The sequence below is a fragment of the Plecotus auritus genome (assembly GCF_963455305.1).
Source record: "Plecotus auritus genome assembly, chromosome: X".
Taxonomy (NCBI): Eukaryota; Metazoa; Chordata; class Mammalia; order Chiroptera; family Vespertilionidae; genus Plecotus; species Plecotus auritus.
In genome coordinates, this window is record NC_137784.1 from 78,411,310 (window position 1) to 78,435,409 (window position 24,100).

The 24,100-nt window shown below is 42.8% G+C and overlaps 3 protein-coding genes across 3 annotated transcripts in view; all 3 read left to right on the forward strand.

Annotated features, from left to right (window-relative positions):
• Window positions 1–11,881, forward strand: part of LOC308240178 (nuclear RNA export factor 5-like) — a gene marked incomplete at its 3' end in the record, with an annotated part of 39,345 nt that extends 27,464 nt beyond the window's left edge. Inside the window, exons 2-7 of the mRNA XM_080653118.1 lie at window positions 8,556–8,677; window positions 9,688–9,768; window positions 9,889–9,958; window positions 10,099–10,187; window positions 10,289–10,396; window positions 11,867–11,881. Of these exons, the coding sequence (XP_080509244.1) occupies window positions 8,630–8,677; window positions 9,688–9,768; window positions 9,889–9,958; window positions 10,099–10,187; window positions 10,289–10,396; window positions 11,867–11,881 (411 nt within the window). The 5' untranslated portion in view covers window positions 8,556–8,629. The remainder of the gene's footprint in view (window positions 1–8,555; window positions 8,678–9,687; window positions 9,769–9,888; window positions 9,959–10,098; window positions 10,188–10,288; window positions 10,397–11,866) is intronic.
• LOC308240177 (developmental pluripotency-associated protein 2-like) lies at window positions 1,581–2,282 on the forward strand (the record flags this gene model as incomplete). Its single annotated transcript, XM_080653117.1, has 2 exons — window positions 1,581–1,803; window positions 1,885–2,282. The coding sequence occupies 2 exons, from the start codon at window positions 1,581–1,583 to the stop codon at window positions 2,280–2,282; spliced, it is 621 nt and encodes a 206-aa protein (XP_080509243.1).
• Window positions 11,882–12,082: 201 nt separating the features above from the next.
• LOC308239638 (nuclear RNA export factor 2-like) lies at window positions 12,083–23,030 on the forward strand. Its single transcript, XM_080652410.1, has 11 exons — window positions 12,083–12,104; window positions 14,375–14,443; window positions 14,527–14,582; window positions 14,731–14,838; window positions 14,959–15,017; window positions 15,113–15,228; window positions 15,330–15,372; window positions 16,035–16,107; window positions 16,505–16,687; window positions 21,678–21,738; window positions 21,873–23,030. The coding sequence occupies exons 2-11, from the start codon at window positions 14,420–14,422 to the stop codon at window positions 21,915–21,917; spliced, it is 768 nt and encodes a 255-aa protein (XP_080508536.1). The 5' UTR covers window positions 12,083–12,104; window positions 14,375–14,419; the 3' UTR covers window positions 21,918–23,030.
• The last annotated feature ends 1,070 nt before the right edge of the window (window positions 23,031–24,100 follow it).

A 24,100-nucleotide genomic window follows, 5' to 3' on the forward strand; every position in this document is an offset into this window, starting at 1 on the left:
AATTTAATTATAATGTGTTTTGCTGTCAGTCTTTTGAGGTTCATCCTGTTTGGGACAATGTGAGATTCTTGGACTTGTGAGTATTTTCTTCCCTATATCAGGGAAGTTTTTTGTCATTATTTCTTCAAACAGGTTTTCTATTCCTTGCTCAGTTTCCTCTCCTTCTGGCACCCCTATTATGTGGATGTTGTTTCATTTAGTGTTGTCCCAAAGTTCCCTTAGGCTCTCCTCCTGTTTTTTAAGTTTTTTTTTTCTAGATGCTGCTCTGCTTGGGTATTTTTTCCTACCTTGTCTTCTAGCTCACTGATGTGGTCCTTGCCTTCTTCTAGTCTACCCTTGATGCTTTCTATTGAGTTCTTTATTGCAGCAATGTAATTTTTCATTTCTTCTTGGTTCTTCATTTCCTCTTGGTTCTTACACATGTTGTTGAATTTGTCTTCCAACCTTTTCAGCAACCTTATGATCATTGCTCTGAATTCTTTCTCTGACAGAGTGCTTTCCTCTATTTTGTTACTCCCTTTTCTATTGATTCCTTCTTTTCTTTCTTATGTGGGCTGTTTCTTTGTCTCCCCATGATTGCTCATCTCTGGATTTCTGGTTATGTAGTTCTCTCTCTCTCCTGCATTGACTTAAAGGCACAAAATACAGCACAACAAGACACAACATACAAGGCACCAAACAAATGTATTCACTGTAGTAATAACCCCAAATGAAGGTGACCACTGGAGAAAAGAGAGTTAGGGGCTAGAAAAGAGTACAAAAATGATATTGAGAAAAGGAAAAATGTTTAGAGAGGAAAGAAAGAGAAGAAAAAAAGAAGGGGGGAAATATATGTATAAGGGGAGAAAACTCCAATAAAACACCAACTAATCTAAAAAAATGCAAACAACAAACACCCTGAGATGAATGCAAACTACAAACAACAACTAATCCAAAATATGTAAACTACTAACCCCAAACAACAAACTCCCAGATGAATCTGAGGAAGCAGAGCTTATTTCCAGAAGGTAAGGTCAAGGAATTGAATGAATGGGGAGATAGCCACAATTCAGTATAGAGGAGGTAGATAGAGAATGAGTGTATAAGAAGAAAAGTAAAAACTATATACAAAAAAGAAAAAATACATATATATTAAAGTATATATACAAAAGAGAATTTATACATATACATATACATATACATATAAATATGTATATACTAGGAGCCCAGCAAGCGAAATCATGTGGCCCTGCCCAACCATGCATGCCTCACCGTGCCCACCTCGCCACGCCTACCTGCCCACCCGCTGGCCACCAGGCTCCCGGGACTTGGGATGCTTCTCTCCGTCTGCTGCCGCCCAGCACCCAGGACCTGGGCTGCTTTGCTCCGACCACTGCCGCCACCTACCCAGTTCCCTGTGTTTCCCCATCCAGTCTTTGGTCGTTATGGCATTATGGCCTCAGGCCTTTTATTATTAAGATATACACACACGGTGGTTAAATGGAGTCAACTGCATGTATCCTCAACACTGCTGGCATTGCCTTCCTCTGAGTGTTCCTGGAAATGGCAAACTCAAGAAGTGAAAAGTTAATCTTCCTCAAATGAATGAACAATTCAAAGATTGCCCAAAACCAATCCTTCCCTTGCCGACCACTTTGCCATCATTTAATAAAGTGCGTCATGACACTTTGCGGAACTGGTGCCAACAACTGAATTTGAGTACTGATGGTAAAAGTGTTGCTGAAACACCAGAAGAGGCCACATTGCAGTCATGTTTGGGGAAATTGACCAAGAAAGCAAGGAGTAAGAAAAGTCATCAGATGAGTAAAAGAGAGGAAGAGACTCATACAGTTGAAATGACCAGTACAATTGAAGTGGCCAATACAGTTGAAGTGGCCAGTACAGTTGAAGTGACCAATACAGTTGAAGTGATAACTTCAGCTCATGAGGCCATGTTGACAGCATGGTCAAGAATTGCTGCAAGAGGCTCACTATCTAAGGCTGCAAATTCATATAACATTCCTATTTCTGTTGAGAATTTTCTGCTGCAAACATCTGGTGTCACGTGGTGTGTGGTCCATGGCAGACATCTCCTGGCAGACAAAAAGGGTTGGGTTCGCCTGCAGTTCCATGCAGGTCAGACCTGGGTGCCTGGCACTCCCACGAAGATGATTTCTCTCTTACTTTTACCAGCCTGTACTTTCCCATCCCCAGACCTAGAAGATAACATGTTATGCACTGACTGTGTTAAGAGGAATAAAAGGATGATGGAGAAGTTAGTTAAAATGAGGAAGAGAAAGTAACCTGGTTTGAACACTCCCAACACAGAAGAAATGGTGGAGAGCTCACAACTAAATTAACTTGTGTCCTATTGATTGTTGTGCTCTGCCCTGGACACCCTCAGCATTCCTGATGCCTTGAGAACAGATGTGAATGTTTGGATTCTGTATTGGAAGTTTGCCAAAAAGTGACTGTCACTGCTGCTTCAGGTGTTAAGCTATGTAGAATATAGTTTTGTTTTAATTAATAGATTTTTAAAGCAGTTTTAAGGCTTTTGGAAAAATTAAGCAGAAAGTAAGAGTTCCCAAATTCTGTTGTGTCTCACCCCCCTCGGCCCCCCGCCCAATTTCCCCTACTATCAACACCCTGCACCAGAATGGTAAATTTGTTAAACTTATATTGACCCATCATTATCACTGAAAGCCTATAATTGACATTAGGGTTCACTCTTTGTGTTTTATATTCTATGAGTTTTGACAAATGTATAGAGATGTATCCACTATTATAGAATCATACAAAAATAGTTTCACTGCCCTAAAAATTCTGTACTCCTATTTGACATTCCTTGTTCCCTATCCCTGACCCCCTGATATTTTTACTGTATCCATAGCTTTGCTTTTCCCAAAATGTCATACAGTTGGAATCATACCGTAGCCTTTTCATAGTCACTTCTTTCACAACAATATGCATTTAAGGTTTCTCCATGTCTTTTCACAGCTTGATAGCCCACTCCTTTTTGGCACAAAATATTCAATTGTCTGGGTGTACCATAATTTGTTTATCCATTCACATATTGAAGGTCATCTTGGTTGCTTCCAAATTTTGGCAATTATGAATAAAACTACTGTAAAAAAAAAGATATACACACACAAAAAAAACCCTTTTATCCTTCTTTAATCTATGTATTCATTTACTGTTGGAAAAGGAGAATAGAGAGTAGCTAGGCCTGAGTTTGTGATTGGAATTAGTTAAGCTATTAGTAGGAGAAGAGAACAAGTGAGGAGAGGAGAAACAGAAGTTAAAAAAAAAAATCAGTAAAAACCAAACTAATCAACAGTCAAACAACAAGACAGATAGAAAAAGGCAAAAACAATGTTAAGAAAGGAAGAAAAAAAATGTTGGATAGTGAGGAAAGAGAAGAGAGAAATGTGTATGGACTTGGAGCAGGGGAGCAGAAATTAGATATATGAGTAAGATCAATTTTTAACAGTGAGTAAAGAGGATAGAGAAAAACTAAAGCAGGAACAGGGTAAGAGAAACAGGAAAAAAGGGGAAAGTGAGGAAGAGAGCGTTGGCATAAAGTAAAAATTGAGATAGAGTAAAATAATGCTAAAGGAATAATAAAAATAGAATGTAGAACACTAATCCCAAAATAAAATAAAAGAAAAAAATAAAAGAAAACTTAAAAAAGGTAAAATAATAGTTGTAATAATAATAATAATAAATAAAAATATAAAAAAGGTAAAATCAAGTGAGAAAAAAAATTAATTTCTCAAGTAAAAGATAAAAAATAAAAATGTTAAGTAGTGAAGGTCATTCACTTCCTCTACTGTTCTGCTTGGCAGGTCTGTTTCCTGTCAGGTAGACAGCACAGTATTGAAGTTCCTTGCGCTCCACCGCTCCTCTGTGTCATAAACCACAACCCTGTTTTCAAGCAGTCAGGAGCTCTTTGTTTCTCAGCTTTCCTTTAGTTGTATGTACACAAGAGTCAATTTCTGACACAACCCCTGGTTGGCAGTGTTTCTGTATTGATATCCAGTGCTAAAAGGCTCCTCCTCTACCCAGTGCTTAGATTGCTTTCCCTGAAGCACTCAATATTGGGTTGGGGGGATAGACTACCCTAGAGCTGGTTTTCTGCTAGTCTTTCCCCACTCTGAACCCCAGGTTCCACAAAAACAGCTTTCCCCTGCAGTCTTGGCAAGTGTTTTTTAATTGGAAGATCCTATGTACTGGACTTAGCAATCAAAAGCAAGGATTTAAAAAGAAAAAAAAAAAAAGCCACAGGACACATGCAGACTCGCATCTTTTCCCCTGGCACTCTGCAGCTACTATACTGGTAGAACTTCAGGCTGCCTTTCTGGGCCCAGCCCAGCTGTGGGTTAACTTCTCTAGTCCCTTTCTGCCAGCATCCTGTGGACCCCCTTCCACATTCGAGGGCTACACTGGCCCCAGCAGCCACGGATTTTGTGGGGCTCAGTCTTCCTCTGAGACTTTAGTTCCCGCTGTGCACATTTCGCACACGTTTTGCTCACATTTCTCCCTCCAGCCTGGATCCCAGATCTCACCTTTCCCTAGGCGATATCTGACTGTTTAATTTGCCAATTCCAGGTGGATATTAATCGATTCAGCTGTTCCTTCTCTCCGCTCTGTGAGAAGGCGCAGGGCTCGTCTGCGTATTCGCGCTTCTTTGTCTCCTTCTGGACAGTCTTTCTAGGCGCCCGCAGTCGGAGAGGCTGGGGTCTTGGTGTTCCTGGATTTGTAGCTGAGGCAGCTCATCCCTGGGGGTTGTGGCTGTAGGATCCTGGGAGGTATCCGAGGTCCCCGGTTGAAGGTAAGGCTGGGCTTCAGATCACCGCCACTCTCCCCTTCAAGATGGCACGGTCTCCATGGCAGAGCTAGCTGCTCTGGGAGAGATTTCAGCAGCAGTAGAGGCTGCCTGGCCAGGGGAGCCCGATCTGGCAGTCCCCAACAATTACTTGGAATATAACTGTCCCTCACTAACAAATACAGACACTACCCGCACATCCACGTACTCTCCTTTTGTTCTTTCACTCACACATTGTCTTGCAGCTTGCAGTCCCGTCGGCAGCCATCTTGGATCTCTCCAGAGTATGTTCTCTGACCGTAATGCTATCAAACTGTATATCTATAACAGAAGCAAATAGAAAAATTTCTAAACACTTATAATTCACACTATCATTCCAGTTTATTGAGATTCCTGTTATAAAAGAGAAGTTAGAATTTTCCCGAGCTGAACTATATTTTCAGCTGAACAAAAAGGAAGCTTACTTATGATATTTCAAAGTATTGTTGAGAGCAAGGCTGGACGGAGGGGGACAGTTTAGGAAGCTGTTACATCAGTCTCATCTGACATTGAAGTTTGGACTGTACTAAAAAAGAAAGTACAGCTTGCTAATTAGTCATGAAATCAATTTTGTATCTGATTATATTTGGAAGGTATGAGTTTGCTTCCCAGGTTGTGGTAGGGTTAATAGAGAGTCCTGAAAGAAGGCAAAATTCATATGCCTTCCTAGTGTATACTCCATGTATGTTCATACTTTTGTTCTTTATAAATCCTCTCTCGTTTTCTAAATGGTTCTACACAGTTACTCCCTACTTGAAGATTTCTTTCCTGATTATGCCATCTTTTGAGTAAGACTCTCAAATCCAGAGGGCTACAGGCGTTTTCTTTCTGGGGTTTGTGTGATTATTCCACTCAGGCAGGTTGACACTTGGCTTCCTTACGATAATGTTAGGCCAAGATGTGGTATACGGTACGTGACCACTGATGTGTCTTCAAATTTATTTTTGTCCTCAGTTTCAAATTACAATAATAGCAGTAGTTTTCTTCAAGGAAAAATAAAGGTTGGTATTTTTCCTAATTTGGGGGAAACTTCATTATGAATCTGATAGGTATGAGCATCAGCCTTTCACCTTCAGGAGGATGATGGAAACAAGGCAATGAGAGGTTCCCAGAAGGACCCTCAAATATGACAGTAACTATTCAGATAGCCTGGTTTGCATGTAGCAGCACCTAGGACTATGCAACTCTTTCACTCTCCCTGGTCTTCTTTTTCTTTTCTTTTTAAAAAATAAATCTTTATTGTTCAGATTATTACACTTGTTCCTCTTTTTTCCCCCCATAGCTCCCCTCCACCCGGTTCCCACCCCACCCTCTGCCCATAACCTCCCCCCAACACTGTCCTCATCCATAGGTATAAGATTTTTTCCAGTCTCTTCTCGTACCCCCCACACCCTCTTCCCCCCGAGAATTGTCAGTGCACTCCCTGTCTATGCCCCTGATTCTATTCACCAGTTAATTCTGTTGATCATATTTTTTATTCACTTGATTTTTCGATTCCCTTGTTGAAAGATACGTATTTGTTGTCACTTTGTTGTTCATAATTTTTATATTTACCTTCTTATTCCTCTTCTTAAAGAATACCCTTCAGCATTTCAATAATACTGGTTTTTAGCTCTTTATCTGACCTTCAATGCTGAATGATAGCTTTGCTGGGTAGAGTAATCTTGGTTACAGGTTCTTGCTATTCATCACTTTGAATATGTCCTGCCACTCCCTTCTGGCCTGCATAGTTTCTGTTGAGAAGTCAGCTGACAGTCATATGGGTACTCCCTTGTAGGTAACTGTTTTTCTCTTGCTGCTTTTAAGATTCTCTCTTTGTCTTTTGCCCTTGGCATTTTAATTATGATGTGTCTTGGTGTGGTCCTCTTTGGATTCCTTTTGTTTGGGGTTCTCTGCGCTTCCTGGACTTGTAAGTCTATTTCTTTCACCAGGTAGGGGAAGTTTTCTGTCATTATTTCTTCAAATAGGTTTTCAATATCTTGCTCTCTCTCTTCTTCTGCCACCCACATAATTCAGATGTTGGTATGCTTGAAGTTGTCCCAGAGGCTCCTTACACTGTCTTCATATTTTTGGATTCTTTTTTCTTTTCCGGTTGGGTGTTTTTTGCTTCTTCGTATTTCAACTCTTTGACTTGATTCTTGGGATCCTCTAGTCTTCTGTTGCATCTCTGTATATTATTCTTTATTTCAGTCAGTGTATGCTTAATTTCTAGTTGGTCCTTTTTCATATCCTTGAGGTTCTCACTAAATTTCTTGGAGGTTTCTAGAAGATTCTTGAGTAACCTTATAACCGTGGTTTTGAACTCTATATCCAGTAGTTTGCTTTCCTCCATTTCTGTCATTTGTGACCTGTTTCTTTGTCTCCGCATTTTGGCTGCTTCCCTGTGTTAATAGAGTGGCTTTGTGTGCTAGGTGTCCTATAGGGCCCAGTGGCTCAGCCTCCCTAATTACCTGAGGTGGACACTCTTGGTGCACCCCTTTGTAGGCTGTGTGCACAGTCTTATTATAGTTAAGCCTTGATTGTTGTTGGTATCACTGGGAGGAATTGACCTCCAGGCCAATTGGCTGTGAGGATCAGTTGTGTCTATGCAGGGAGAACTTCTTGGCTGGTGACACCCTTATGGGGCAAGACTTGCTTCAGTGGGGCTTTGACACTCACTGAGTCTGCCCCCTGAGTGTGTCTCTTAAGGATGTGAAGAGTTGTAATCTGGATGGTCTCACTCTGACCACTGGGTACACTGACTCTTGGATCTCCAAGGAGGTGCAAAGTCAGCCACTGCCTGAGGCCACCCAGCAGGAGCTACAGAGAGATCTTCAGATTCCTCCTCTTTGTTTGGGGTTTGGAAGTGCCCAGACAAGGCCCAGCTGTGAAGCAATGCAAGTTGCTGTCCAGCTTTGGGCCTTCTTTTGGGGGCTCTGAGGTTCTCTGACCCAGCTTCAGTATGTTAGGTTTTAGATTGCAAAGGGCCAGGCCATTCATATGCAAAAGCCTCTGTGCACAGCTTGGGTAGGGTTGTAAATTGGGTGGGGCGGGGTCTCAGGGAAACACCAGGGCAGAGCAAACAGCAATGGCTGACCATCAGCCCTGCCCTGATGAGGTCCCCGGGACTCTGTGTCCCACAGCACCATGCAGGAACAATGATCACTGCAAGCACCTCTGAGAGAAAGCCGCCCTCGTGTTCCGGCCCGATGCCAAACAGTCCAGTTTCTCCCCGTATGAGTCTGGGTCCCCAGAGTCTCGCCCCGAACTGGAGTTCAGAGCAGTCGGGAGCTTGTGTCTCCCACCCGATTGAAAAAGACAACAGCGTACTCAGTTGCCAGTCCTTTTCCATGCGCACCTCCATACCTCTGCACTTCACTTCTGCACCTTCGCACCTCCTCCGAGTCTCAGTGTACTTTTCTCTTTTCTTCTAGTTGTATAATTTCCACTTAGCCAGCCTTCCCGTGGTTCTGGATGATATCTGTTTTGGCTTTTAGTTGTAGTTTTGAAGTCGTTGTGCGAGGCAGCAAGTTCAGTTGTTTACCTATGCCGCCATCTTGGTTTCTCTCTCTTCTTTTTCTTTTCTTGCTGTAAAAGTGAAGAGTGATAGAACCGGAATAATGGTTGAACAATCCCATTTGTAGACCTGTTATAATTGATATGAGCATATATAGGAAACTTTTTAGCATTTCTATACATATCTGAACACTTACTTCTATACACTTCCCTACAGAACCCTAACTTCCACCTAACAATATTGGTGTGAAGTGGATTAAAGCATACCAAGATAGAACTCCAGAAAGACAAATGGAAAACACACAGGATGGAACCCTGGGGGAATGGTTCAAGATCACAGTGAGTATCCTGACAAAATGTAGTAAATGTGTAAGAGATGCAGATCAAGGGGAATTGTGTTGATCTCATATAAAGATGCTAGGAACTTTGTTAAGTTCAGGAGGAATTAACATCTTTGATTATCCAAAGGTCAGGTTCAGAGAAGCAGTATAAAGGGAACAGAGTGACTGAAGGAAGGTCAACTACAGGCAAAGGTAGAAACTACTGCCAAGGAGATGGAGCAACTCCTCACTAGATGTCTCCGTTTGATTCTCTAAAGTTTTTTGTGTTTGTTTTTTTATCAGAGGGACAGGTAGGGTCTTTAATAGGTAGGATCTTCCCTGGAACCTTATTAAAGGAATCTCATTTTAAGCATCTAAATTTGATTATTTGGAAGGTAAATATTGGAATAGAGAAAAAGGATAATTAGAAAATCTATATCTGGCAAAAAAAAAAAAACAAAAAAAAAAAAAACACAAGCACAACACATTGAAGTCATGTTAATGGTCCCTACTTTAAAGTCTTTTAAAGTTTGGTAGGAGTTCAGAATAAAACACTGTGTTGGGCTATTCTCTAGCCTTATTTCCACGTTGTCTCTTCTCTCTCCCACCCCTTCCCTTCATCTCATCCTTAGGTCCCTTATGGGATAAAGTACGACAGGACATGGCTAATGAATTCAATCCAGAGCCATTGCAGTGTCCCCTTCACTCCAGTGGATGTAAGAGAGGATGGTGAAGCCAGATGAGGAGGCTCAGGGAAGGAGGAGAGATGTGGCTCAGCTAGGGCCAGAGGCCACAGACATTATTGCTATTGCTTTTATTCCCTGTAGTTCCACTATGTTAAACACCTGGCCCAGTTCTTTGTCCAGGGTGCTAGTGCTGCCTCTGCATTGAAGGACATAAATTGCAAGATTTGTGATGAGGAGAACCAAAAGGTATATGTTGAAGATATTCTCTGAACACAGGCCAGAGGCTACTAACCTTCTTTGGTATTAGAGTTTCAGGTGCTTATCCCACTTCTTCTTCCTGCAGATACTGATCTTTGTTAATACTTCTGCTGTACCCTACTCTGTGTGCAATAATTTGGAGCCAGAAAAAATGGAGCAGCTAAAGGTAATGTAGACATAAGGCATGTTGTGTGCCCACACTCAGACCCATGCCTTCCTCCTTCAGTCCCCAGTTTCCCTATCACCACAATAACCTCAGAGCAGCTCTCTTCATCTCCCTCTACAGCTGACCATAAGCAAACGATATGATGTTTCTCAGAAAGCTCTTGACCTTCATAAGCTCCGCTTTGACCCAGGTACAGCTAATAGTAGTAATTCTAGGGAAGGTGAAGACAGAGGAATCTGCCTAAGAGGGAGACCTAGAAATGGTAATGAGGGAGGTGCTGGTCCTGGAACCCTCTCAACCTTCTGATTCCCTACTCTTGGTTCCCTGAAGACTTACTGGGCCATGATATTATTATAATCCTAAATCGAAGAAACTGCATGGCTGCCACCCTGCAGATCATCAAAAAGAATTTCCCTGAGGTGAGGCCTTAGACCCAGTGCTGGTGTTACAGTAGGGGGTGGAACAGATGGGACAGAGGGTCCTAGATAGTAAGCATCACTCTAACTCTTCTTCCCCAAAGCTGTTGTCCTTGAATTTGTGTAAGAACAAACTGTGCCAGCTGGGTGGCCTGTCTGAGATTATGCAGATTGCCCCCACAATCAAGATCCTGAACCTTTCAAAAAACCAGGTGAGAAGAGGGAGCCAGGTCAAAGTTGGGTTGAGAATGGGTGGTAGTGGTCATCAACATATGGTCTATCTTTGAAAATGACCCATGTGCACTTGAGAAGAATGTATATTCTGTGGCTTTGGGGTGAAATGTTCTGAAGATGTCAATTAATTCCATCTGGTCTAGTGAGTCATTTAGGATTGAAGTTTCTTTGCTGATTTTTTGTTTAGAGGATTTGTCCAATGGTGATAGTGGGGTATTAAAGTCTCCTACTATGATTGTATTGCTGTCAATCTCTCCCTTGATATCCTCCAGGAGTTTTTTTATGTATTTGGGTGCTCCTGTATTGGGTGCATATATGTTTACCAGAGTTATTTCTTCTTGTTGGATTGCTCCCTTTAGTATTGAGAAGTGGCCTTCCTTATCTCGTTATGTCCTTCCCTTTGAGATCTAATTTGTCAGATATAAGTATTGCTACCCCAGCTTTTTTTTTAGTTCCATTTGCCTGGAAAACCTTTTTCCATCCCTTCACCCTCAGTCTGTGTGCGTCTTTTTTTCTGAAGTGGGTTTCTTGTAGACAGCAGATATATGGGTCGTGTTTTCTTATCCAATCCGTTACCCTATGTCTTTTGATTGGGGCATTTAATCCATTTACATTTAAAGTTATTATTGATAGGTACTTATTTGTCGCCATTTTTCTTCTTTACCCCTGTGTTCCTTCTTCGCTTCCTTTTTTTTTTTTTTTTTTTTTTTACAGCAGACCCTTTATCATTTCTTGCATTGCTGGTTTGGTGGTAATAAATTCCCTTAGTCCTTTTTTGTCTGTGAAGCTCCTGATTTCACCTTCAATTTTGATTGATAGCCTTGCTGGGTACAGTATTCTTGGATTCAGACCCTTCCTTTGCATGACTTTGTATATTTCATTCCATTCCCTTCTGGCCTGATGAGTTTCTGTTGAGAAATCAGTTGCTAGTCTGATGGGGGTTCCTTTGTAGGTAACTTTCTGTCTCTCTCTGGCCGCTTTTAAGATTCTTACTTTGTCGTTGGTGTTTGCCAATTTAATTATAATGTGCCTTGGTGTCGGTCTTTTGGGGTTCATTTTGCTTGGGACTCTGTGAGCTTCTTGGATTTGTGTGGGTTTTTTCTCCCCTTTATCAGGGAAATTTTCTGTCATTATTTCTTCAAACAGGTTTTCTATTCCTTGCTCAGCTTCCTTTCCTTCTGGAACCCCTATTATGGGGATGTTGTTTTGTTTCGTGTTGTCCCAAAGTTCCCTTAGGCTCTCCGCCTGCCTTTTATTTTATTTTTTTCTAGAAGTTGCTCTACTTGGGTATTTTTTCCCATCTTGTCTTCTAGCTCACTGATGCGGTCCTCTGCTGCTTCTAGTCTACTCTTGATGCTTTCTATTGAGTTCTTTACAGCAGCGATGTCATTTTTCATTTCTTCTTGGTTCTTCTTCATTTCCTCTTGGTTCTTGCTCATATTGGGTAGTGGTCATCAGAGTGATGACAGGAGGGATGCAAAAGTACCTGTGGGAGAAAGAAGGGGTTGTGGGTGCAGGAGCCCAGATGTACCTCTTTTCCTGATATTTCTTTTCCAATTTCCCCCATATTTATCAGCTAAAGTCAGCCTGGGAGTTGGACAAGATAAAAGGGCTGAAGCTTGAAGAGCTGTGGCTGGAAGGGAACCCCTTGTGCAATACCTTCCCAAACCAGCCCACTTACATAAGGTTGGTGAAACCACTGTCACCCTTTTTGGGAGAGATCTTTCCTTCACCCCATAAGAACCAAATTATCCCTGACTCTGTCCTTCTGCAGGATGTAGAACCTCTAGTCCTCTGGGAGGACCACAGGCCCTGCCCTCTTATTTCTCATTGTATGTGTCTCTCACCTGAGCTTAGAAGTCTCCTTTCCTTTCTCTGACCTGATCACCTCATGTGGAGTTTGTTTTCCACTTCTCTGCACCCACCATTCTCTAGAATGCCCTCCCAAGAGTGTGCTCCAGGAAACAGGACTCTCCCTCATCACAAGAACCAGGGGTGTCCAGCCTTGAGACAGATGCTGGTTCCTTGTATTAAGAAGGATCTTCTAGCCCAGGGCCTCATGCTCAGACAGGGCTTCTTGCTTCTTAGATGATATAGAGTATCCTTATCCTATTCTGGGAAGAACCTTCTACAATCCCACACTGACATGAGGACTTTACCACCCCATGCTGTTGCCATTGCCCCCAGAGGGCTACTGTCATGGCATCCATTCCTCTGGCCCAATGCCAGGAGCTGAGTTCTCCTTGGGAGAACCAGAGTTCCCTAGATAAAGGGCCAGAAATTAGCAGAAGGCCTCTTGAGGAAGCAATGGAAAGCTGAGGGCAGAGAGGGTTGAGAAGACAGAAAGAAAGTCCTCTCAGGGACACGACTCCTTCCTCCACACTTCCTGCCTGATCATTCAGAGGAGCCCTGGGTAATATGATATGAATAGGATTCCTTAGGCAGGGAACCAACTAAGATAGGTACAGGTGCACAGGGGCCATGAGGAGAGAAGGTGGTGATCACAAGAGGGGGCCACAGACCCCCAACCCCAAGTTCAGCTGGGGCCTGACCCTTCTGGGAAGGTCTCCTGATCCCATGGCTGCTGTGTTTCCCATGCCCAGTTCACTCTCATAGGTGACAAAGGCTCAGCCAGCATCCTGTGGCCCTCAGGCCAACAGGTGCATGTTTTCCATCCCTACCAGGGGCAGATGAAGGAAAGGGCTGCTGCAGGGGAGCCATGTCCCTTTTCTTCTCTCTTCTTCCCTGACCTTCCCCCCTGCCAGAGCAGAGTTTCTTTCCCTTCCCTTTACTTTCCTTTCTCTTTCTTCTGTGCCTCTACTCTTCTATGTCTTCCCAATCTCTGCTCCTATTTTCACTCTTTTTCTGTCTTCATCCTTCTCCCTTCCACTCCCTGTCTCCTAATCCCTCCCTCCATCACCCCCTTGACCTAGGGTCCTGGGCCATCCTTGGGGCATGTCCTGTTCATGGCAGGATGCTGGATCCCCAGTGAGGTGGCAGAGTCCTGGGCCCCCACCCCATTCCCTCTTCTCTCTGGAGCCATCAGTGGTGGCCTAGAAGAAGGAAAGGGAGGCAGGGAGAGAGAAGGAGCTCTGGAGTCTGGGATCCAAATGCTGTGGTTTGTGGCACTGAGGAAGGAGGCAGGGCCCTCTAGGCAGAGAGAGGGAGGGAGGGAAAAGGTGAGGGATGCAGGAAGGAAGGGAGGTAATATGAATGTGAAGGTGTGGAGAGAGGTGAGGAGACTGTATTTCAGAGATTCCATATGGCAGATGGTCATTGCTCAGCAGGGAAGTGGACCCAGAAGCCTTGAAACCTGAGGCTGAGGAGGGCAAAGGGGATTCTGGGTGGGCAGAACACCTGTCTCTGTTCATTACATCAGTGTTTTAAGTAAATGGAAGCATTGCAACCCAAACTATCAACCACTTCTTTCTATTTTTGCATTTGGACAGCACCATCAGAAAGTATTTCCCCAAGTTGTTACGCTTGGTAAGTGCCTACATTCATCATCTCTTACTTATATTGACAACCTCCACACCTGCCCTCAAGCCCTTTGTGTCTTGCTTAGATTACATATTTGCATCAAACTCTTACCCATTTGGGGGAATGTGGACTTCTGAAAAAATACACGAATATCTCTGCAAAACTGTATACACACAAAGAGAGAAAGAAAGAGAGCCAGGGATAGAGGGAACGAGGGCAGGAGGGGGGAAAAGTGAAAGAGGGAGAAATACACACACACACACACACACACACACACACACACACACACATGTTGAATAAAACAGTAGAGACTTCTAGGACCTCATGATGCAGACGCCCACTGGAATCTTGCCCATGGAATTTCCAGGTCCTTTTCACCCTTGACCTCTGATCTTCACCATTTCCTGGGCCCATCCTTTCCCTTAACCACCCAGGACCACCTCCCTATACTGCAAACTTATTCCTCCCTTCTTCAGGATGGCCAGGATTTACCTCCACCAACTGTAATTGACATTGTAGACATGGACATAATAAAACCCTGTAAGGTGAGAACAGATCAAGCATGATTGGGGTGTAACAAGGAATGCTTTGTCTACCTACATATTTTGAAGTTGTCTTTTGATTCCAGGAAAGCTTTAAAGGACCTGAGACCCTCAAGAATCTAGTCTTTCAATTCCTGCTTCAGTAAGTACCCCTGGGATCATGAAGCAAAGGAGGACTGGGACAGGAAAGGCTACACAACACAGGTCTGCTCATGAGTTAAGAGAAGCTTTCAAGGCCCCTTGTTGGGCCCAAATCTGAGAGAGAGCCTGTTCCCCTCTTTCCCCCACAGATATTACTTGATTTATGATTCTGAAGACCGAGAGAGTCTCCTCAGCGCTTACCACGAGGAGGCCTGCTTCTCCCTGACTGTTGCCTTCAACTCCAAAGACCCAGCCCTGTGAGTATCACAGCTCAGACTCTGATCCTGGGCCATGTTGCTCCCCAGCAGACATAGACCAGCTCTTGGAAACACCTACCCTGTCTGGACCACCACTTCCTGTTTCTCTTTTTCCCCTAGAAGCAGCTTGTGCGAGTACTTAAAGGATAACAGGAATATGAAGAAAGTCAAGGATTCTGGTAATTGCATGATATGAAATCGGTATGGGAAAGGGGTGTAAAGGGGGCAATCATAGTAGCCAAGGGCCCAACCCTCCCTTCTCGTTCCCCCACAGACCTGCGGGTTCAGCTACTGAAGCATACAAAGTGTGAGATTGTGAACTCCCTCTGTGTGTTCCCCAAAACTCAGCATGACCTTAACTCCTATGTGGTAGACCTGTGGGCCCACACGGTGAACACCTGTTTTCTCTCTCCTGCAGACCAAGAAAGTCAGAGGTGGGTAGGAGGTTTAGAAGGATACTGAAAGCCCTAATAACTATTCTCTCCTTTCAGGAAATTATGCTCTGTTTTTCTGTCAGTGGGGTTTTTAAGGAAGGTGAGTGTATGTAGAGTTCACTCCCCAGATCCCCTACTACTCCTTTTCCCTAACTGGACTTACTCCCAAACTTTCCCCCGCTTCCCAAGTTGCTCCCTTCCCTTCCCTTCCCTTCCCTTCCCTTCCCTTCCCTTCCCTTCCCTTCCCTTCCCTTCCCTTCCCTCTCCTTTTTTCCCCCTCCCCTTCCCTTCCCTTTCTCCCACACCTACCTTGCCCCCAACCTATTGTGTTCTGACATGCATCCATGCCTTTTTATCTCAACACAGCTCAGATATTAGAGACTCAACCTGTAGTTTTATAGCTTTCATCTCCGTTCTTTACTCTGTGACATAGGACCCAATATCAAACCGTTCTGTTTTCTCATTTGCAAAATGGGCTAGTAATATCCTTTTCTAGGAATGCTTTAAAAAGTGAATCAAGTGAACAAGTGTTTTTCAGAAGATATGACACATGTTAGGGGTCTTATTACTGGAAGTTGATTATCTTTATTGTTGTCTTCTCAGTCCTTGAAACTCCCTCCTGAGTCACAGTGAAATACTATCCTGATCTGGTTCCCATTAGGGTGCTGCAAGAGTATCAGGTTAAGTCCCTGATTGGGGAATGCTGCTTGTGTGAAAAGTATGTACAACTCTAAGAGGGGTTACTTTTTTGTTGTTATGAAGTGGAAGGAAAGTCTCAAGGGTCTGTCCATGCCTTCACCCGGACCTTCATCTTGTCTTCTGGCAGCAATTCCAGGTAAGTGCTGTGTTGTGGGTACAACATGGGAATGAACACCCATCCCAGCCTAATTCCAGTGGTGTAGGAATATGGTGGTGCAGCCTGGAGCTTTTCTCAGTATTGTGGAAAGCCAACAGGTAGATCCAAAGAGAGGTCTGAAAATGGGAATTAGAGCATCCATTCCTTGGGCTGCTGTAAAGGGTAACTGCATTAGTACTAAATCTAAAAATTGAGTGAAACTGGTCCTCAGAATCATAAATCAATCTCTTCAAAGGTGAGCTTAGTAGGAGAGGCAGAGGTACCAGGCAAGGAATCTGGGGGGCAGGCACAGTTGGGGTATGGAAGGAAACTGGTTTCTGAGTGGCAGTGGGGGCAGGATCATTTTGGGGAGTCTGACGGCCCATCTTTCTTACAGTATGTGCATCGTGAATGATATATTGACTGTGGGGAACGCCAGGATAGAAGAAACCCAAAGTGCATTCTCCATTCCAGTACCCACACCCACCTTTAGCTCCCTGTCTACCCTCTCCCAGGAACAGCAAGAAATGGTGCAGGTTTTCTCCACCCAGTCTGGGATAAGCCTCCAGTGGTCTCAGAAGTGAGTGCTGGGAATCTATGGGAATAAGAGAGAGCTGGGAGGGCAAAGGAATGGATAATGGTAACTTGTAGTTAATTTGTAAAAATAATTATTTGGATGTTGTGCTTTCAAAAAGAGCTCATAAAATATGTATATTAATTTTATTCTGATATCCTATATAATAAAAGCTTAATATGCTAAGTGTCCAGTTGACCAGCCAGCAGTTCAACCAATCAAAGTGTAATATGCTAATGATACGCTAAGGCTGCTCAACCATTCGCTATGATGTGCACTGACCACCAGGGGGCAGACACTCTGACCAGTAGGTTAGCTTGCTGCTGGGGTCCGGCCGGATGAGCCAGATGGGCCGGCTGAGCGAGAGGGGCCGGCTGAGCGAGAAGGGCCGGATACGCCCTGGAGCCCTCCTGCGGTCCCTCCCCAGCTGGCCAACCTCCTGCGTCTCTCCCTGGCCCCAATCTTGCACCACTGGGGTCCCTCAGCCTGGCCTGCACCCTCTCGCAATCCAGGACACATTGGGGGATGTCGGAGAGTCGGTTTCAGCCTGATCCCACAGGGGGAGTGCCACTCAGCCAGAAGCCAGGCACAGGACTGGCGAGTGCAACAGTGGTGGCGGGAGCCTCTCCCACCTCCGTGGCAGTGCTAAGGATGTCCGACTGCCATCTTAGGCCCGCTCCCACCAGGGACATCCCCAAGGGCTCCTGGATTGGGAGAGGGTGTAGGCTGGGCTGTGGGACCCCCCCACTGGGTTTCGTGCACCGGGCCTCTAGTATGTAAATAATTTTTAAAAATGTATTGTTCAGATGACATGAACTTGTATATACAGTATATAATCCTAAGGAAACCATTAAAATTTTATAATTCATAAACAAGTTCAGCATGATTTCAGGATAGAAGATCAATACATAAAAATCAGTTATATTTCTATACACCAGTAATGAACAATCCGATAAGGGGTTAATCTCCAAAATATATAGGGTACTCATACAACTTAACAAAAGGAAAACAATCCTATTAAAAAATGGGCAAAGGACCTAAATATATACTTCTCTAAAGTGGACAGACAGAAGGCCAAGAGACATATGAAAAAATACTCTAGGTCACTAATCACAGATGCAAATTAAAATGACAATGTGCTATCACCTCACACCTGTCAGAATGATTATCATCAACAAACAACAAGTGTTGGCAAGATGTAGAGAAAAGGTGGGAATGCAGACTGATGCAGCCACTGTGGAAAACAGTATGGAGTTTCCTCGAAAAATTTAAAATGGAACTCCCATTTGACTCAGTGACCCACTTCTAGGAATATATCCTAAGAAATCAGAAACACCAATCAGAATATATGCACGCTATGTTCATACCAGCACAGTTTACAATAGGTAAGATTTGAAAACAGCCCAAGTGCCCATCAGCAAATGAGTGGATAAAAAAGTTGTGGTACATTTTCACAAGGGCTGCTAAAAAAAGAACTAGGCTGTAAAAAAGAAAGAACTCTTACCATTTGCAACAGCATGGATGGATCGGGAGTATTATGCTAAGCAAAATAAGCCAGTCAGAGAAAGATAAGTATCATATGATCTCACTCATATGTGGAATCTAGTGAACAAAATAAACTGAAGAACAAAATAGATCCAGAGACTGAGAAGCATGAAACAGACTGTCAAACCCCAGAGGGAAGGCAGGGGAGGGTGGGTAGGTAGGAAAAGATCAACCAAAGAACTTGTATGCATATATGCATTACCCATGGACACAGACAATAGGGTGGGGAAGACCTGGGGTGGGCTAGAGGTGGTCAATGGGAGGAAAAAGGAGACATATGTAATATAACAACAAAGAGTAAAAAAAGGAAAACATTTTCATTTACAATAACATACTAAAGAACAAATTTAACAAAAAATGTATATTACAAAACTTGCAAAACATTGTTGAAATAAATTTTAAAAGACCTAAATAAGTAGAAAGATATCCCATGTTTCTGGATCAGAAGAATTAATATTAAGATGGCAATACTCCCCAAATTTATATACACATTCAATGCAATTATGTCAAAATCCTAGCTGGTTTCTTTGTCCCACTGATAAGTTAATTCTAAAATTCATAGGAAAATGCAGTAGACCCAGAATAGACACAATAATCTTCAAAAAGAATAAAGATGACTCATACTTCCCTATTTTGAAACAGTACAAAGCTACAGTAATCAATACCATGTGGTACTGGCTAAGGATAGACATATAGACCAATGGAATAGAATTAGAATCTACACACACACCTCACCATTATGGATAATTGATTTTCAACCAGGGTGGCAAAAATATTCAATGAATAATGAATAGTCTTTTCAGCAACTGATTCAGGGACAACTGGATACACACTCACAAAAGAATTAATTTGTACCTCTATCTCACACCATATACAAACACAAAGCAAAAGTTATAGCTAACACTATAAAAATCTTAGAAGAAAATATTGGGTTAAGTTCTTTTTTACCTTGAATTAGGCAACAGATTCTGACATATGAAGCTAAAAGCACAAACAAAAAAATAAAAATTAAATCAATTGTACTTCATCAAAACTTAAAATTTTTGCATCAAAGGACACTAACAAAATGAAAAGACAACACACAGAATCAGAGATAATATTTTCAAATCATATACCTGATAAGGGATGTGTATCCAGAATATATATTAAAAAAGCCTCTTAAAATTCAAAAATGAAAAGGCAAATAACTCAATTAAAATGAACAAAGATCTCAATAGACATTTATCCAAAACGGTGACCAAAAGGCAAATGAAAAGATACTTAACATCATTAGTCATTTGCAAAATGCAAAACGAAAATATAATGAGATACTATTTAACACATACTAGAATGGCTATAAATGTTGGCAAAACTGTGGAAAAACTGGAACCCTCATACTTTGTTGGTGGGAATGGTAAATGTTGTAGCCACTAAGGAAAACAGTTTGGCAGTTCCTCAAAATGTTAAACATGGCCTTAACCGGTTTGGCTCAGTGGATAGAGCGTTGGCCTTCAGACTGAAGGGTCCCCAGTTCGATTCCAGTCAAGGGCATGTACCTTGGTTCCAGGCACATCCCCAGTTGCGGGTGTGCAGGAGGCAGCTGATAGATGTTTCTCTCTCATCAATGTTTCTAACTCTCTATCCTTCTCCTTTCCTCTCTGTAAAAAAAAATCAATAAAAAAATATTTTTAAAAAATGTTAAACATGCATTTACCCTATGACTCAGCAGTTCCACTCATCCTATGTAATAAAGAAGTAATATGCAAATTGACCATCACACCCTCGCACAAGATGGCCATCCCCATGTGGTCACAAAATGGCTGGTAGGGGAGGGCAGTTGTGGGCGATCAGGATGTCAGGGGAGGGCAGCTGGGGGCGACCAGGCCTGCAAGGGAGGGCAGTTGGGGGTGACCAGGCCTGCAGGGGAAGGAAGTTGGGGGTAACCAGGCCTGCAGGGGAGGGCAGTTAGGGGTGACCGGGCCTGCAGGGGAGGGCAGTTGGGGGCAATCAGGCTGGCAGGGGAGTGGTTAGGGGGTGATCAGGCTGGCCGGCAGAAGCGGTTAGGGGCAATCAGGCAGGCAGGCAGGCAGGCGAGCGGTTGGGAGCCAGCAGTCCCAGATTAGAGAGGGTGCAGGCTGGGCTGAGGGACACACCCCCCCCCCCAGTGCACGAATATGCAAATTGTTCCTGCTGGAGTTCAACTGGAAGACCTATCGCTTGCTATGATGTGCGCTGACCACCAGGGGGTGGTGCGGAATGAAGGAAGGCCCCAGCAGGCATCCGGCAGCTGGGGAAGGGAGGCCCTGGCCGGCAGCTGGAAGGGTCCGATTGCCCCTGATCGCCGGCCAGGCCTAGGGACCCTACCCCTGCATGAATTTCATGCACTGGGCCTCTAGTGAATATATATCAAGATAATTGAAAATATATGTTCACACAAAAATTGCATGCAAATATTCACAGCATTCTTTTTTCAAAATATATTTTTATTGATTTCAGAGAGGATGGGAGAGGGAGAGAGAGAGACAGAAACACCAATAATGAGCGAGAATCATGGATTGGCTGCCTCCTGCATGCCCACACCAGGGATGGAGCCCACAACCCAGGCATGTGCCCTGATCGGGAATCCAACTGTGACCTGGTTCAGAGGTCAACACTCAACCACTGAACCACGCTGGCCAGGGTCACAGCAGCATTATTCTTAACAGCCAAAATGTGGAAACAACCTAAATGTCCATCAATTTAGTAAAGGATAAATAAAATGTGGTATATGTATACAATGGAATATTATTCAATAATAAAATAGAATGAAGTTCTGATACCTGTCATAACATGGTTGAACCTTGATACTATTATGTTAAGTGAAAGAGACAGATACAAAAGACTATGTATTATATACAGTAACTTCATTTACATGAAACACCCAAATAAGAAAATTCATATAGTCAGGTTAGCAGATTAATGGTTACTAGGGTCTGGGGAAATGGGGGACTAGAGAGTGACTGCTAATGGGTAAGGAGTTTTATTTACGGCGATAAAAATGCCTTGGTGTTAGATTTCAGAATTCTGATGATTGCAAAATCTTGTGAATATACTAGAAAATTACTGAATTTTGGATATTTTACCTTAAAATGATGAACACTACAGTATGTACATTATAAACCAATTTAAAATGATTGGAAATTTGTATTTTAAAATTTACATTTGTTATTTTCTTGAACATCTTTATCAATATACTGTATATTAAGCTCCCTTGATCTTTTGAACATTTCTGTTTTTAATTCTAGTGGGAATGAATGCTAGTGACAGACGTTTTCGTTTTCACTAGGTCTTTCTTCCTCATTACACATGGTGCTCATTCTGGTACATGTATCCCAGCATAGATTTAGTGGCATAGGTTTAGTGGTGGCATTGCATGGTCAGCATGTCTGTACTGTGGTACTGATGGAGATCACTCGATCTTCTCCCACTCCAGGTGCCTTCAGGACAATGAGTGGAACTACATCAAAGCTGCTCAGGTCTTCGCTACACTCAAGGTGAGGTCTGGGTATCAAGTGGGTTAAAGATAGATGTTTCTGGGCCTTGGGGGAGGCCAAGAAGGTGGAGGCTGGTGCCCTGGACTAAAACTCAGGGAGCTGGCTCTTCTGACACCCTGACTCCTCCTCTCCAGACCCAGGGCAAGATCCCAGAGGAGGCCTTCAAACAAATCCCTTAAAAAGAGCTCTTGGTGTCATCTTTGTCTTCATCCACATCATTTCTCTTTTCTACTACTTAAGGCCATACCCATGACTAGGGCTGGAGGCCTGGCTGACCAAGAAGCCAAAGTTACCTAACCACCTGAACTGCCATTTGTTCTGTTTATTCTTCCCATTCATGATCACTGTGGTTGTGTTGTTTTTTATTCTTTTTCATAATAAAGAGTGATGTCACACATTGTATGTTATGTGTCTTGGATCTCTCTTCCTGTGCCCAACCATGAGCAATGGGTCCAGGACTGAAAGGCCCTTCCCTCTCCATCCCCAGCTTCCCCATTCACTCTGGCAGTCTCTAGCAGACACATCAGGCTTGACTACATAGGCAGTTTGTCAATAGATTCTAATGAGGATGGACACATAGTGCTTCTAGAGATTGGCCTTTGGAGACAGTGTGACTTAGTCATATGCTTTACCTAATGGCCCACAGAAGCAGGCATGGGACCTGGCACAAAGGGATTTTGCAAAGAATGCCTAATACAACATGTATGAACCATTACACTAAGTGAAATAAGTTACAAAGGACCATATAATGTATTATTCCACTTATATGACATATTCAAAGTATGAAAATCCATAGATATAAAGTAGTTTAGTGTGTGCCAGGCTTAGGAACCAAAGGGAAATGGAACATGACATCTTAATGGACATAGGATCTCCTTTTAGGGTGATGAAAATGTTCTGGAACTATATCATGATGGTGGTTGTACAAAATTTGTACTAAATGCTACTGAATTGTTCACTTTAAAATGGTTAAAAATGTAAGTTTATGTTATGTAATTTTTTCCACAATTAAAAAAACACACACTAAAATGTGGATGAACCCTGAAAATACTTTGCTAATTGAAAAAAGCCATTTATATGAAATATCTAGAATAGGTAAACCACAGTGACAGAAAGCAGATATGTGGTTGCCAGGGCCTGGGTGGAGGGAGAATGAGCGTAAGTGCTTAATAATACAAGGTTTGTAAATAATTTGTGTAACTAGATAATGATGGTTATACAACATTGTGAACATATGTAATGCTACTGCATTGTACACTTTAAAATGATTAAAGTGGTAAATTTTATGCTGTCTATATTTTGTCATAATCTTTAAAAATCTACAGTGGAGTTCTTTTAAAAATGGTATGGAATTTTTCATGAATATAATATACTTACTATATTGAAATGTTGAAAATACAGAATACTATAAAAACCAAAGGGGGAAAAACCCTCACAATCCAAATCATGAGCACAATCTTCACTGCTGATTTTTGCTTTTCTTTATACATACTCTATACCCATATAACATCATCTAGATAACATTGTTTTACAGAGTATTTTTTCACTTGGCATCATTTCTTTGGAATTTTCCCTATATTACTAAAATCTTCTAAAACGTTTTTAAAGCAATTTGCAAAATACTACCAATAAACAAACAGAAAAATAGTTGACCTCCATGGCAGTTCCCTCCCACTTTCTTCCCCTCTGTGGCTCCCTGAACGTGAAAGAAGAACTTGGGAAGGCCACCCCAGATCCTCCAGAGTCTAGCCTTAAATTGCCTTTCCTCTGTCAGCCTGCTTTCCTGACACGTCCTCTACCCACCTGACTTTTTGTGCAGAAGCTGTGGTGGGTCAGGCCTAGAAGGGGCGCACAATGGGATAATGGGATAGTTTAGCATTTAATCCGTTCTCACTTCAGTAGTTGCTTACCTCTGTTCTACTTCATCCTCCATTGTAGGTGACAAGCAAACTACGAGATTGGGAGGGAAGGGTTATGGGCACAAAGATACTTGAGTATTAATCCTCTTCCATGAGTACAGAATTATTTTCCCTCATGCCCACGCTCAAGCTCCCACATATTGAGGTGTGAAAAATATCATCGTTGGCATCAGGAGGGGAAGCAGAACATAAGAATGGGACATGTACACACAAGGGTAATTTGATATTCATATGCTTCTCTCTTCCATTTGTTTTCCCTATATCCTTATCCCACCTTTACCTTGACTATTTCCCTGTAGGAAATTTGGTAAGCAACAAGGGCGAGAGACTTAGGAGAGAAACAAGATTACGGTGTTTGATATTGATCAACAAATCAGACCAGAGCAGCTTTCCAGACGCCCCGCCCCATTTCGTATGGAAGGGCTTCTCTCAAAGAGGGGAAT

What these genes read in the sequence shown, in the direction of transcription:
- LOC308239638 (XM_080652410.1), top strand. Translation starts at nt 14,420, where the DNA reads ATGGACATAATAAAACCCTGTAAG. An exon ending in ACATAATAAAACCCTGTAAG is followed by an intron (nt 14,444 to 14,526) that starts GTGAGAACAGAT and finishes TTTTGATTCCAG; the next exon opens with GAAAGCTTTAAAGGACCTGA. An exon ending in AGGTCTTCGCTACACTCAAG is followed by an intron (nt 21,739 to 21,872) that starts GTGAGGTCTGGG and finishes CCTCCTCTCCAG; the next exon opens with ACCCAGGGCAAGATCCCAGA.